Raw genomic sequence first — 14,972 nt, forward strand, 5'->3', positions numbered from 1 at the left:
TGCCCCCTTGTGGAGATTCAAATCCATAGCAGTGTGGGCTGAAAATTGTGAAACTGGATAATATTTATATTCTTTTCTACTCTTAGTATGTATTTCCTGAAACTGTTTAACTTTAGTAATTTTAGAAATAAACAGCTACAGTTCTAAATAATATTCAGCATTCATAATTCAGCATTCAATGTTCAACAACAACATTCAACAAATATTCAAGAGAGATTTCTCATTTATTTTCATAACTAAACACACCCTAAGACATTATATATAGATTTCATGGTGTCTGACACTGCAGTGCCTGATCTTCACAACAGCAGTATGAACAGATTTTGTCTCAAATCTAAACATTTCCTAAAAATATTGATGTAGTATCTCAAAAGTGACTTATTTGCTCAAAGTAACTGTTTCTCAAAATAATTACTTATTTTCATTATATTTTGATGTAGTATATCTAAATAATGACTTGTGTTCATGAAAAATCAACCTAGTATCTGAAAATAATAACTTTTCTGAAAATATTTACTTAGTGTTTGAAAATAATGATTTATTTTCTTGATGTATTTACTTAGTATCTCAAAAATGCTGACTTATTTTCTCAAAATATTGACTTAGTATTTTGGAATTTTTACTTTTATCTCAAAATATTAACTTTTCTCAAAATTGAATTGAAAATTGAACTTCTTAAAAATACCGCTTTATTTTCACAAATATAAAAAATAATTATTTTAAGATTTAATATTGAAATTTGACATAAAATTTGTGTCGACCAAGGGAGCTATACAAAAGTACAAGAGAAATCAGACAAGCTCTTCTGTGATCTTATTCAGTACAGTAAGACAGGTTTTTATGATCAGCACGTAGGCATTCATTCATCAGATTTTCACTCTGATGCCATGTGAAAATGAAGTTTGGCCCCATGTCAGATCTATTTGATGACCCCTGTTATAAACGCTTTTGAAATTCATGAGAACTTCCGGCCTAGGACTGAATTTTTTTTTTTTTTAGAGGCGAGAAGGAGCTCATGTATAAGAAACTGAAACTACTTTCAGTGACATTACATGATTTATGGGTTTATTACGGTAACTTTATTGTATTATACATTCACTCATACATTATACTTTATATTATCTATAGCATACATTCATTCATACATCATACATTCATACAAGTTAATGCACACATCCTACTGTGAGCCCCCCTCAAACTTTGAACCCCTAGAATCATCACCACTTTTCAGTCCTCTAATGATGGCCTTGTTAATCAGTGACGGGCGATTCTAGAGGGTCATCAACATTAATGTCTGTGGTTTTTTTCTAGGTTAATGTCTTTTAGAAACAGGAGAATGAGTGGAGAGCTGCAGCGCTCTGAGAGCTGAGAGTCGGAGAGCGGTCAGTTCAGAGTTTATGGGACATCTGTCTTTCATATTATCTTAAATTGCTGTCTTGTGTTTACTGACATGGCGCACCTCATGTTTGAAAAGGCCTCATCTCAGCGCCCCCTGCTCTAAATCCAATTAAACAGCACTAATTATGCACTCTTTGTAATGACACATGCAGTTGGTTTGTGTTTATTATTTTCTGGTATTATCCATGATATACTTAGAAATGCATATTGTAACATCATTTATCACAATAATGATAAAATTGTCGAAGAATGTTTTTAGCATTTGTGATGTCACTCTGCTATAAGCTAGTTTTTTTTGTGAAATGTTGCCACTGATTTACTAAGATTTTGCTCTGTGGATATTTTAGATGTGTTATAATGCATCTTAAAAGTCATTGACTATGCTTGTAACTCCCTCATTCACTCACTCACTCACATTTAGCAGGCTAAAAATTCTCCACAAGAGGAAGTCATTAGCAGTCAAACAGCTTTTGATGTTTCATAGGAGCAGTTCTTTACATTAAGGTCACTATATGTCCTTTTTAATGATAACAGGTGGTCATTATGGCGCTTATAATGTCCATCCAAGTTTGAAGAAAGGCCGAAATCCCAAGATAAAATGTGAAAAGAGAAGCCTGTGCACATGAAATTGAGTGTTGAGAGAAACTGAGATTGTCTTTCATCAGTTGTTTGCCTTTAGAAGGTGACAGTCCATGGTGGTTGGAGATGGAGGATGGTTTAACCACAGCGCTTCTTCAGTGCACATCTTTCATTTCTTGCTCATTGGTTGGATCAGCTCTTAAATGGCTGCCTTCAGATATAGCTTCACTGTCTGTAACAGTCACTGTAAAAGAAAGATTTATTTGTAAATGCTTGCTCTGAAAGGTGAGCCACCTCACAGGACAGGCAGCAAGCAATTTTGCAAGATCAGTAAATCTGTACAAAATTATTCATAAAAATCAATATATTATTTAAAACCACAACTGTTTTATTGTTAAATACTCAGAGGAAGAGTTTGTGCCAATGGGGCCAACAAAGCTGAAACACTAAATATTCAACTAAAATTAAGAAACATCTTGAAAATAACAGTGAGTAACATCAGAATTTGTTCACCCAAAGAGAATCATTAATTTAGTAAAACCATTATTTGAACATGTATGCAAAAGTTTGGTTGCCTTAGGTCAAATAATACGTTTTGTTGATTTTTCAAGTGAAAATAAGTCATACATCCTCTACAGAGAACATTTTAATGCATACTAATACTGCTGCATTTAGCACACTGCAAAAAATCCAACATAAAATGCAGCCTGTGCAAAAGTAATGCCGCATTTTATGTTTTTTTTTTCCCAATATGTTAGACTAAGCAAATAAATAGAAATTATGCATGAACATTTTCAGAAAAAAATACCATATTTAAGTTTGTTCCCTGTGGAGGATGAGTGAAATTCTGTATCTTAAAGTTTTAATTTTGATTTAGAAAATCACCAAAACATGTCATTTGACCTGGGGTGTTCAGACTTTTGCATATGACTGTACGTAAGTCTATTCTCAGCGACTAAAGCTGTGCTCAAGGACAGCAAACAGCTTCGTCATTTCGCCTGTAATATATGCTTTCTGTGGCAACGATAAACCGCTTTTAATTTATTTGATTTATATGCTGAGCTCAGAGTTAAGAACACCACCCTGAATGAAGACATTCCCAGTTGAGGGGGCATTTTCTTTGATTTTTCCTAGTTGGTTGTGGGAAATTCCAACTTCCAAGCTTCATTTGAACACAGCATAATTATCAGTAAAGTGATTAGTGGACACTCTTTCTATGTTCTTTATTCTGAGAATGAATGACCTCATGCCTACCTCCAACCTGACGTGAATCTCTGGCCTCTCGAGCGTTATTTGAATGTGAACAGTCATCTGGTTGGGAGAAGGGAGAGGCATTGGTAAACCAGGTGGACCTGGTTAAGCTAAGTATGGCAGAAGTGTAGTAGCGTGTTACCTCCTAAAATCAGCTCATTCTCACCTTTTAGTTTCAGTATTCCTACTATAAATGCTGCAGTGATAGCAAGTATGACGATTACGACAGCAGGAACCCACCACAGTGTAGAGCTCTCCATTTTCACCTCCATCCTCTCACCTTCAGGGCGAAGGTTTAAAAAAGGAAACGTTTGTGCCAACAAGGAAACAGCATTACAAAGAACTAGAACTCATATCTGAAACAAGGAAGGAATACCATACGGTGACTCATTTACTTGAGAAATCACAGTGTACTGTCCCATGTTGACCATTCGCTTTATTAGAAACCCTTACATTGTTCTCCATTGACTCTAGCCTATCTTTTGTGATACATAATTAGTCATCCACTCTGTAATTAATTGACCAAAGGTTTCTTTCTGGCCACAAGACTGCTGTTGGCCAGATATTATTTAGGTGGTGGACAATTCTCAATACAACACTGACCCTCACATGGCAGTGTGGGCTCTGGTATGAGTGTAGTTGATATCACTAATAGTTGATATCATGCTTTATTACATTAAATATTATCACAGTGTTGCTAAAATATACTGACAGTGTTTTAAAAGCACATTGAAATACTTATATTGATATAGATTGTTGTATATCTGCTACAACTTTGTAGTGACATAAAGAAGTAAATTTGTATATCAAACAAAGATCAGAATCAAAACAAAGCTGTTGTTCTCATAACAATGGACAGTCCAGACCTCAACATCACAGTGTGTTTGGGATAACTTGGATTGTTTGAAGCAGAAAATGCAACCAACTTCTAAGACTGAACTTTGAAGATGTGAAAAAATATCCCTGCAGATTTCTTTGCAAATCCTCATGAAAAGAATGGAAGCTGTGATAAAGGCAAAGAGTGGACACAATGAAATACTTAAGAATGATATTGTATTAAGTTCTGTGTAATTTTCTGTTAAATATACACTATATGGACGAAAAAATTTGGGACACCTACACATTAGAGGGCCTGGCTCGCAATCTCCATTCTAGTTCATCCCAAAGGTGTTTGCTGAGGTTGAGGTCAGGGCTCTGTGAGGGCCAGTCAAGTTCTTCCACACTAAACTCACCCAGCCATGCTGGGTGTTCCTAAATGCTTACACCTTTCAAAAATACCACTCACAGTTGATCGAGGAATATCTAAAAGGGAAAGACTGCATGGACAGGTGCTTGATTTTATACACCTGTGGCAATGAGACTGATTGGAACACCTGAATTCAATGATTAAGAGGTTTCTCCCAATACTTTTGTCCATATAGTGTGTTTTCTGCTTTTGTCCTGACTCTGAACAATGAATAACTTAACGTAATTGCACTATGTTGTATCTTAATTAATAAAATTAAAAATGGCATAATTATCATTGGGATTTATAAAGTGGTATATGAGGTCAGTGTAGGTGCTACGTTGAGAATTGTCCACCACCCAAAAATACCTCCCCAACAGCGGCTGTGTGGTCAGAAACTGAACATTCATGAAGAGCTAGAGGATGACTAACACAAACTGTGTGTAAATAGACAACCAACTGTACACCAGTAAGGTGAAGCTACAAGGAGTTTATAATAAAGTGGCCACTGAATGTATTTTCTAATTGCTCACTTAAATGAACTGTCCAGTGTATCAGAAGAGAAACAGAAGTTAAAAAGGGAACAGCTTTTTGTCTTATTGATTATTGTTATACTGTACTTTCACGTGCAGGTGAAGTGATGTTGACCGCCGTCTGTCCTTCGTGTCTCCTCTGCAGGCCTGTGATGATGCAGGTGTACGTGCCTGTGTGCTCCACACTCTGAGGGTTGAGGAGCCGTAGGGATGCAGTCCCCGTTTGCACCGTCCTTGCATCCACCCAGGCCCTGCCTTCCCACTGGTTGGACATGAGCTGTGTCTTGCTGTCGTAAGTGCAGATGACAGTGGGCTCATTTGCTCTGGACAGTTTGAAGGTCCAGGTCATTGTGAAGTTTTGCATGACCCATGGTGCCTTGCAAGGAATGGTGAGGTCCTTACCCTCAGCAGAGCTGATTTCTGCCCACTCAAAGAATGAGTGTGATTTCGATGTGAGGATAACTTTGTTGATGACTGCAAAAAAAAAAAAAACAGCAATGTGTAGGTGAAAATGGTGGTAGGTTCATAATATTATGTTGGTGGAGGTTTTTTCCCCTAACATACATTACAGTTCAAAAGCCTGGGGACACTTCACCTTCTGTTCGGTAGTGAATTTCCTTCCTGTTACTTCTCAAATAAGATGTTTTGTTAGCATAAAACAGCAATTTTATAACAGCTTCTCATTAAAATGTCGTCCTTTGTACAAGGAGTGGGTATTGCACAAATAATGATTTAACGGGTTTCACATGTTGAAAAACTATTGAAAATTTCAAAAACACATTGAAAAACTATTCAAAAATATGTCACATACTGAAAGCTTTTGGTCCAGAAAATTCACATATTAAGATTTTTGGCCCAAACATTTCACATATTGACAATCTTTTTGGCCCAAAGGTTTCATATATCGAAAAACATATTGAAAACGTTTGGCCCAAATGTTTCACATATTGAAATATCTTGTTCGAAAACCAAAAAGCCAAAAGGTTATTAAATGTATCACATATTAAAATACTTCTGGTCCAAAATTTCATATATTGAAAATCTTTTGGCCTAAAGTTTTTATGTGTCCCAAATGTATCACATTTTATAAATCTTTTGTCCCAAAGATTTTGAATAGTTTTCACTTCCTCAAAATATTTTGGCCTAAAGATTTCACATACTGAAAATCTTTTGGCCCAAAGCTTTCACTTACTGGAAATCTTTTGCCCCAAAGGTTTTAACTACTGAAGATTTTTGGCCCAAAGGTTTTTTATGTACTGAAAATCCTTTGGCCTAAAAGTTTCATATGTTGAAAAACTTTGGCCAAAAGTGGTATAAATAGCTGAAAGGTTTTGAGTGCTGACATCTCAACAAGGATGGAGAACATATAGAGCACTGTCACAAATATTTACATATATTACACAATATTTAAAAGTCAATCATTTCCTATAAGAGGTGAGGGACATTGCTATTCGATAATCCTCACTTTGGCTTGAGTTATTTAGTTTACTGAGAAATCCTACTTTGTGAATTATCCTTCTTGGCCAATGCTTTAAACGAGTATTGCAGACAATAAAGAAAATGTAATATATTTAATAATTTAACAATATATAATTCCTTAATGTTGTATTAAAAGCATTTTGAAACATTAGCTGTCCCAAAACCTTTGAAAGGCAGTGAGTGATTTTGCGTAAAAAGCTTTTTTGGAGGATGAGCAGACCTGTCTCCTTCAGTGATGTTCTCCAGGTCTGAGCAGAGTAAGATGAGTTAATGGTGCAGATGTAGGTGAAGTCGGAGTGATTTTTCAGTCTCTTCAGTTTACTCTCCACTGCGTAGAGGCCCTGTTCGTTGGCCATTATGCGGGTGTTGGGTGTCAGTTTGTCTGAAGGTGTGGGTGGTTCAGTAGACCATGACACACGAGGAGCAGGGTAGACGTCCTGAGTGGAGCACTTTACCTCCTCAAAGCCACTTAGACGAGTGATGTCTATATTTACTGAGTGGATAGGGGCTAAATTGACAAACAAGATTAGTTTAGGTAGTGCTTATTCATTTTTAGCATGCTTTTAGTGATTACAGTTATGGCACTGTTAAAAAAAGGCATCACTGTTGTCAATAAAAATCATTTTTATTAAAGGTAGATGTATAAAATGATTCCAATCCATCTGCAAAAACATCTACAAATACTTTCTGGTGTTTAATTTATAATCTTATTATGATGCTAATATGCCAACTGATTCCAAATGTTTGGATGGCAGTACATATTAAACATTTACAACCACAGCTACTCATGCAGGACTGTCCAGATTGCAGGTGGAGTAAAAGCAGGCATTGAACCAAATACGTAAAGGCTTTTATAGACAAATGTGTTTGCATACTTGGTCCTAAAGTAGTGTTTAAACACTAAGAGCTGGTAACCTTACCTTCCACTTTCACTATGACAAAGGACTCATTCTTCTCTTTGCCCTTGACCACTCGGCACCTGTAGCGCCCCCTGTCCTGCGGCCCACAGCGCTGCAGGAGGACAGAGGCATTGCCAAGGGCAAGCTGCTGGATGGACATTGATGCCCTGCCCTCAAACTGCTCACTGGGCTGGTCACTACTCTGTGGATGGCTGTAGACAAGAACATCTTGCCTGAACCACTGGATCTCCTCACCGCCAGTGGGTATAAAGCTACAGGGCAGGACGCAGTTCTCAGAGAATAGACAGGTTATCTGCACATCTGATAGAAGCAAGGTTAACAGTTAGGTAAACATGCTAACACAAACACAGTCTGTGGTCCACTAGGTCTTTCACTAATGGACTTTTAATGTTTGTACAAGCCACATGGCCTTGATCTGATAGGATGAGTGATGTGTGAAGCCGTAGTAAAATATTCAGTACAGTTTCATATGGCAGCACAAATCAGTCGAATTCTGTAAATGCAAAGTTAAAAAACATTGTGTTCTTTATGGAATCATTGACTGCTAAGTGGTGTGGCAACCAAAACCTGTTGTTTACAAACTATTGCTGGAATAATTGTTCATTGAGATTATTATTTAAATATCAGCAATGTCCAAAAAATCGTCTTTTTTCATTTTTATTTTTTCCACATCTTTTCCGTACATTGTGTCAAAATATAATGGTAATAGACCAACGGAAATGGCCCGAATTTACTTGGAACAAAAATCTAATTACATTAACTTTTATTAAAAATAATGTTTTATCCTCCCCTGTAAAGTTATTGCTTTGGAGATACTTGTATGTGTCTATGTGTATTTAAACACTGGTGTATTGTATCAAGTTATATTTTGTGGCATTCCATAAAAACAAACACAGGATATGTACTGTGCAAAAGTAAGAGCACACCCTGCATTTATTTCATTTCCAGTCACAGCTATTAATTACAAGTTTCAGGTCAGTTCATTTTTCAGTATCAGGGAAAAAAAGCATCAAGCATCAATTCAGCATCAAGAAAAAAGCAGAAAAATATACAAATTTCACCGAAAATTACACAGTATATACACAGACTATCGCATACCTAATCGCCTCAGAAATATCTTATGAAAATTGAATAACCTGTACTTAATGGCCATTTTGACTAGTGGTCTTTGACTTTTGCACAGCACTGTACATTTGACCACTCAATACATAAGAAAGCTGATTATAAATGTTTATGTTTGATAAGCCAGTTGTTTTATGAAAAGGTCTGATTCACACTTTTTGGTGTCAGTATGTGTTGCTTGTGGTGTTGAGTTGGTGAGAGACTTAAACGCTTGATGAAGGTAACCAATCTTGGTTGTTAAAGCTGGTTTGGAGGGAGGAGCCACATGAGCTTTGTGATTGGTGAGGAGACTGCTTACAGAAGCACCGCACACTTAAAAAGATGGTTCAGCACTCAAAGAACCCTTTGCATGAATAAAGCGTTCTTCAGATTGATGGAGAATGTGCTGTAGATGGTTCTATATAGAATATTTTTTTTAACAGGATTCTTTACAGCACCAAAAGGGTTCTTCCATTGTTGCAAGCTTGACAAAAAGGTTCTGTTTAGAACCATCAACAGCACATTCTCAATCAGTCTGAAGAACCATTTCACGATGCAAAGAACCCTTTAATCACGCAAAGGGTTCTTTGAGTGTTCATGGTTCTATATAGCAACATTTCCTTTACTAAAGAACCCTTAAAGGACCACCTTTTTAAAGTGTACCCAAGATTAGGACTGTCCAGTTTGCATCAAAATAGAATTTTGGCAAAGGAGGAGGAGAATTTTTGGGTACATCAGCTGTAAAGTATGAATTAACATCAAAACTTTAAGCATATTTTTATGTTAAAGATATCCTTTGCTCTATTCTGCCTGTATCTGTATCTGTACTTTACTGAAGTATTTCCATTTTGGATGACTTTTCACTTTCACTCCGCTACATTTCAAAGTCAAATATCTTACTTTTTACTCCACTACATTATGCAAAATCTGTCTTTCCGTTTGTCTTATGTGTGCATAAAAATGTAACATGTCAAAACGAATGAAGCACAAAGCAAGAACACCAATCAGGGCACAGCACGCACTTGGTTCTGAGCTTGTTTTGACCTGTTGGATGTAGCTTCCCAGTGCAAGCATATGGTTCAACGTCAGTGCAGCAGCATAAAAGTTTGGGAGTGCCTATTCCAGCATAAATGATGGAAGAAACTCCTGACTCTAACCCAACTTTGTGTAAACAGACCACAATATAGAATATGTACACATATGCAGTTGTGACTGACGTGTCTTTTTTCTGAATTTATACAAACACTATTTCCTTTTATAGTAAATTTGTTTTGACTAGTTTATGTTTATGAACAGAGACCTACAGATGCAGTTTAGTAGAGGAAAACTCATTTGTGAACCTGAGTTTAAAGTTTTTATTAAGCTCAAACTTGTAACTAAGTTGCAAATAAATCTTAAACTGAAACTTTGCTTGTTCGCAAAAAAACTTTTTCAGAGCCACTCAGTTCTACCTGATGGAAATTGTTTGCCTTCAGTGTTTTGTGCTTATGATAATTTTAATAGACATCAGCGCCAGACTAATTAATGACATTCTATTAAAAGATTGGCGTATCAAGATAATAATAGGACATTAGAGCCCTAATTAATCTTTTAGTACTTTCACTTTTGATACTTCAGTACATTTGAAGGCAAATACTTTTGTACTTTTTCTCAAGTGGAGGTCTAAAGGGAGGAACTTCTACTTTTACTGGAGTAATATTTTACCTTGGGTATCTCTACTTTAACTCAAGTATATTGTTTGTGCACTTCGTCCACCACTGCCCATGTGTCAAACACAAGGCCCGTGGGCCAAGTCAGGCCCGTGATACAATCCTATTTGGCTCCCGAAATTATTTTATTTTTCTATTAATATAAGCTCATTTCACCATGAGCTGCACCGTGGGCCAGCAGTTACACAAAAAAAGTATGGTGCCTTAACAAATAGACAGTTTTAAAAACCTTCCTCCTGGGGACAAAGAAGTTTAACAGTTATCTGTAGCTAATGTAGCCTATTGTTTTATATAAAATAATTTGTTTTTATTAAAAAATATTTCCAAATAGTTCAGGTATTCAGTGCCTGTTTTTTGCTGTTGCAGTTTTGGCATATTTTGAATAAACAATGGCCAGTTGGGGTCATGGCAAGATGTTAAGTAAAAAGAAAATAAAAACACAGCTGGCCCACAGATTTGTTGAGATTTTTTTAATATGGCCCTTTTAGTGGTTGGGATTGACAGCCCTGATATATGGTATTGATTCAACTGCATGAAAAGCACCTCATTGAACCTGAATGATTGGTTAACTCTTCCAGCCTAAACACACCTGCTTTCTTTATCACTCTTGGTCCGTCACATCCAGACATTTCTTTGCTTTGACCTTTTTTAGCCTTTATTTTTCCAGTTCTCTCTATATGTGAAAATGATACTGTAGATGTCATTTGTGGCGCATTGCCCAGAGCTCTTCTTGCTTCAGTGCATGTTAAAAGAGGTTGTGATCTCACCTGGAGTCTTTCCACTTGCCTCTATAAGAAGCCCCACGAGGAGGAAGCAAGCACAGACCTGTACTGCTGCTGCCATCACTGAGGAAAGAAGGACATTTAGGATGGTTAAAAGCCATTTCTTTACCTTGACTTTACAATGTACATACAATTATTCTGAAAACGTGCTTTTAAACATCTTGACACTTCACAGAAACTTTCCATTCTCACAAAGAGTCATTGTTCTGCTCTTGCCTGCTTCAGCAGGTTTTTTCCTGTATGCTGTTTGAACATCCAGACATGTTCCTTCAGGTTGACTGTGTTTGTAATGATATCCAGTTCTTTCTTTCATCTTAATAGCCACTTCATTTGTTGTTTTCTCTTAAATCCCTCAATGTTCCCTTTAAAGCTTTTGTTGTGTATGAAATGCTGGTCCAGGATCAGCTGCTTTTGTTGGATTCAGTAGGATATGAAAGGTGAAAGCTGATCATAGCTATTGCTCAGAGAAATCTGAGACAAACAGTCTCAGATCTGTTTGACCCTTTCAAGCTGTGGGTCAGTCACTGCTTTATCTGGTTGTTAAAGGTTGCATAATAGAGCCAATTGTGAGTTTATAAAGTGCATTATATCTGGTACTCCTACTCTACTGGGGTTGATTGTCATAGCCCTATTTTCTCGTACACCAGGGGGGGAGTCTAGATATATTGTCACTGCAGTGTGAAGCCTTGAGGGCCGAGGTCATATATAGTACTGTGCAGATGTCAGAGACCATTCGTCCACCTTCTAAACCACTTATCCTTCTGGGTCACAGAGGGTGCTGGAGCGTATCCCAGTGTTCATTAGGCGGAAGGCAGGAAACACCCCGGACAGGTCACCAGTCCATCGCAGGGCAGACACACAGACATACACATTTACAAGTAGGGGCAGTTTAGCACCTCCAGTCAGCCTGACTGCATGTCTTTGGACTGGGCGAGGAAACTGGAGAACCCGGAGGAAACCCACGCAGGGAGAACATGCAAACTCCACACAGAAAGGACCCTGGTTGCCCGACCGGGAATCGAACCCAGGCCCTTCTTGCTGTGAGGCAACAGTGCCACACTTTTCCATGCTTTATCATTCATTCTCAGTGTGTGAAATACCCCCTGGTATGCGAGGGGTCCCATGTTAGCTGGCTTCTCCAGCATTGGTGGGCTGCTATCTCACTTACCATAGATGCGCTGATTGGTTTAACATTCTTCTTCTGAAAATGTTTTTTTTCTAGTTTAATAATGCGCTCTTTCACACACTAATTGAGATCTTACACATCTCCTCTTTTGCCTTGGGTTTGAGAAATGAGTAACAATTCACTGTTGTCACCAAACACTTTGGAAACAAGGCTAATTTTAAGATTTAAAATTAAGCTACAGTATATTGTAAACTTTTTCAGAGGTGTCCTGGGCATAGTTACAGCAGCTAGGCACCAACTGGGTGAACCAATTTCCTACAGCACCACCCTGAGGCAGAGCAGTGCTGCATCTCTAGTTAATTAAGAATACCAAGGACAGAAGCTTGATTGTGGGTGAAGCAGCTAAATAATGAGCTTTCACTGAATTTGTATTTGACCGATTATTTTTCCCTAATGGTCAGCATAACATCATAAAAAGTTTATTTTCCAAGACCCCCCAGAATGTTGATTGGGAGACATTCAAGGGGTCCAGGAAGTTTATTAGGGGGTTCCAGACCCATGCAGATTCTTTTTGAGAGATTTGCTTTCATTTTTTCAAAGAAATTTTGCAAGAATTTTTTCAACATCTTCAAGTTCAGTCTTAGACGTTAGTTGGACTTTCTCTTTGACTTTCCCTTTACTTATCCCTGTTCTCTTATTCCTTATCTCCTCAGAAATATCTTACTTAATTGGCATTTGACCAGAGATTAAATATGTGATGGTTGGTCCCTGAGTTTTGAACAATACTCTACCACCATATCTTCTCTGTAACTGCTAGAGATTTTATCTGAGGTGAGTTGTTTGTTTTTCATAACGCAAAGTAAAAATATTCGCCAAATATTTGGGTATCATTAATTCGTCAGATATTTTATACTATTTATGATGCTGTGAATGTACCATGAAATCAGCGTAGTGTAGCAGCCTTTTTTGAGTTGATTGACATCATTAGAATGGTGACGGCTGTCACATGTGTGGACTCATTTTAGGGTATTTTGGGAAGACACTTTTAACTGCTCTTAATTTAAAAAAAAATCGGTAAGTGGGGAGTTCTGTGAATTTTCTCAGCCTCTATTTTACAACACATGAATTAAATCAAAATGATTGAATTAATTGATAAATCAGATCTCAATATCAAATATTTTTGCTCATTCGCAAGAATTAAAGGTGGGCATAGACATTCAGTATAGGTTAAGATATGACGTTTGTGACAACCAGCTTGGCAGGTTGTAAATACAAAGTGAAGCTGGTAGGTGTTGCTGATAAGTTGGCCAGTGAGTGTAGGTAAAACGTTGGCTAACCTAACAAACTGGGCAACACCTTACTGAAGGACAGCATTCCTACAGCTACATGACACCTACACACTTAAAAAAAGATGGTTCTTCAAGGGTTCATTTGTACCATGAGTTCTATATAGAACCATTTCTTGCTTAAATAGTTCTTTGCATGGTGAAATGGTTCTTTAGATTAACTGAGAATGTGTTGTATATTGTTCTATATAGCACCAAAAAGGGTTCCTCTATTGGTACAAGCTTGAAATTATAACAAAAGCCGAACCCTTTTTGGTGCTACATAGAACCATTTTTGAAAAGGTTCTATATAGAACAATATACAACACATTCTCCATCAATCTGAAGAATGACATCACTATGCAAAGAACCAATTAATAATGAATTGGTTCTATATAGAATCATTTCTTGCTTAAATAGTTCTTTGCATGGTGAAATGGTTCTTTAAATTGATGGAGAATGTGTTGTATATTGTTCTATATAGCACCAAAAAGAGTTCCTCTATTGGTACAAGCTTGAAATCATAACAAAAGCAGAACTCATGGTGTAGTAAAGAACCCTTGAAGAACCATCTTTTTAGATTGTGTAGATAATCCTTTCAGAAACCTACATAAACAATTATAAAGGCTTATTATATCCAGCATCATTTGTCATAAAAGCTGTTTTTCTCAGTTTTTAGGAGAGTCTATATAGGTTTATGTGTAGGTGTAATGTAGACTTACGAATGCCAAATTAAGTAGTGTTCCCAAAAACTAGCAACTTAATATATATTTATCAGATGAACAGTTTAGCTACATTATATTTTATTATTTATATTATATTATGTTAAGACAACAAACAATCAGGTCACTATTGCAGTGTAACAATCAGACTGTTTGTATTGGATTAGCCTATACAAATCAGATTCCTTATCAGATCAGATCCTGTTGAATTTGTGTTTGGTAATACAACAAACCACGAGACAGCAATCACAGCATATCACGCAGTAAGTTTGTATAATGGCATTGTCCCAGTAAGGAGAAACAGTTTGTGTGCTGTCTGAGTCAGATCTCTGTTGTTGTGGCTCATCTGCTTGTATTCTGTAATAGTAGAGAGGATAAAGAAAGTTGACTCACATGTATGCGAATGCTGAGTCTCTCTGGCTGAAGTGAGAAGCTCCTCTTCTCTGACTGGAAAGTGGATGGGGAATGGAACAAGACGGACAGGTTCTTCTCTAAACACTCCCCATAGCATCAACAGCACAAGAAGACGTGGAGGCAAATTACTCATTTTACATGCCTACTTTTAACGTGGGTGGAGTTTGGTTACTCTCCCCTCAGTGAACACAGATAGTCAACAAAGAAACCGACACACACTGGGATGGGCAGAATAGTAAAAAGTAGTGATGGCTGAATACTGAATAAACTGTCCTAAATATTCAGTAATGTTTCAGATTCAGATTAATAATTGATCATTATATTGGTTTATAGTCTACTCGGGCTTTATCAGAGCTCAGTAACACTGAGATTAATAACTGGCCATCACATTGATGTATCAGTCTACTC

The 14,972-nt window shown here is 37.1% G+C and overlaps 1 protein-coding gene across 1 annotated transcript; it reads right to left on the reverse strand.

Annotated features, from left to right (window-relative positions):
- Positions 1–675: 675 nt before the first annotated feature.
- hhla2b.1 (HERV-H LTR-associating 2b, tandem duplicate 1) lies at positions 676–14,664 on the reverse strand. Its single transcript, XM_036558731.1, has 8 exons — positions 14,544–14,664; positions 10,963–11,040; positions 7,386–7,685; positions 6,686–6,973; positions 5,074–5,460; positions 3,395–3,508; positions 3,232–3,288; positions 676–2,221 (listed from the first exon to the last, which is right to left on the reverse strand). The coding sequence occupies exons 1-8, from the start codon at positions 14,659–14,661 to the stop codon at positions 2,133–2,135; spliced, it is 1,431 nt and encodes a 476-aa protein (XP_036414624.1). The 5' UTR covers positions 14,662–14,664; the 3' UTR covers positions 676–2,132.
- Between the last annotated feature and the right edge of the window lie 308 nt (positions 14,665–14,972).

The sequence above is a fragment of the Colossoma macropomum genome, unplaced genomic scaffold, assembly GCF_904425465.1.
Source record: "Colossoma macropomum unplaced genomic scaffold, Colossoma_macropomum, whole genome shotgun sequence".
Classification (NCBI taxonomy): domain Eukaryota; kingdom Metazoa; phylum Chordata; class Actinopteri; order Characiformes; family Serrasalmidae; genus Colossoma; species Colossoma macropomum.

Coding starts and splice junctions, on each gene's coding strand:
- hhla2b.1 (XM_036558731.1), bottom strand. CDS start 14,661: ATGCTATGGGGAGTGTTTAGAGAAGAACCTGTCCGTCTTGTTCCATTC. Junction 3,509..5,073: donor CACTTCACCTGCACGTGAAA/GTACAGTATAAC, acceptor TTCGCCCTGAAG/GTGAGAGGATGGAGGTGAAA. Junction 3,289..3,394: donor AGGAATACTGAAACTAAAAG/GTGAGAATGAGC, acceptor TCTCCCAACCAG/ATGACTGTTCACATTCAAAT.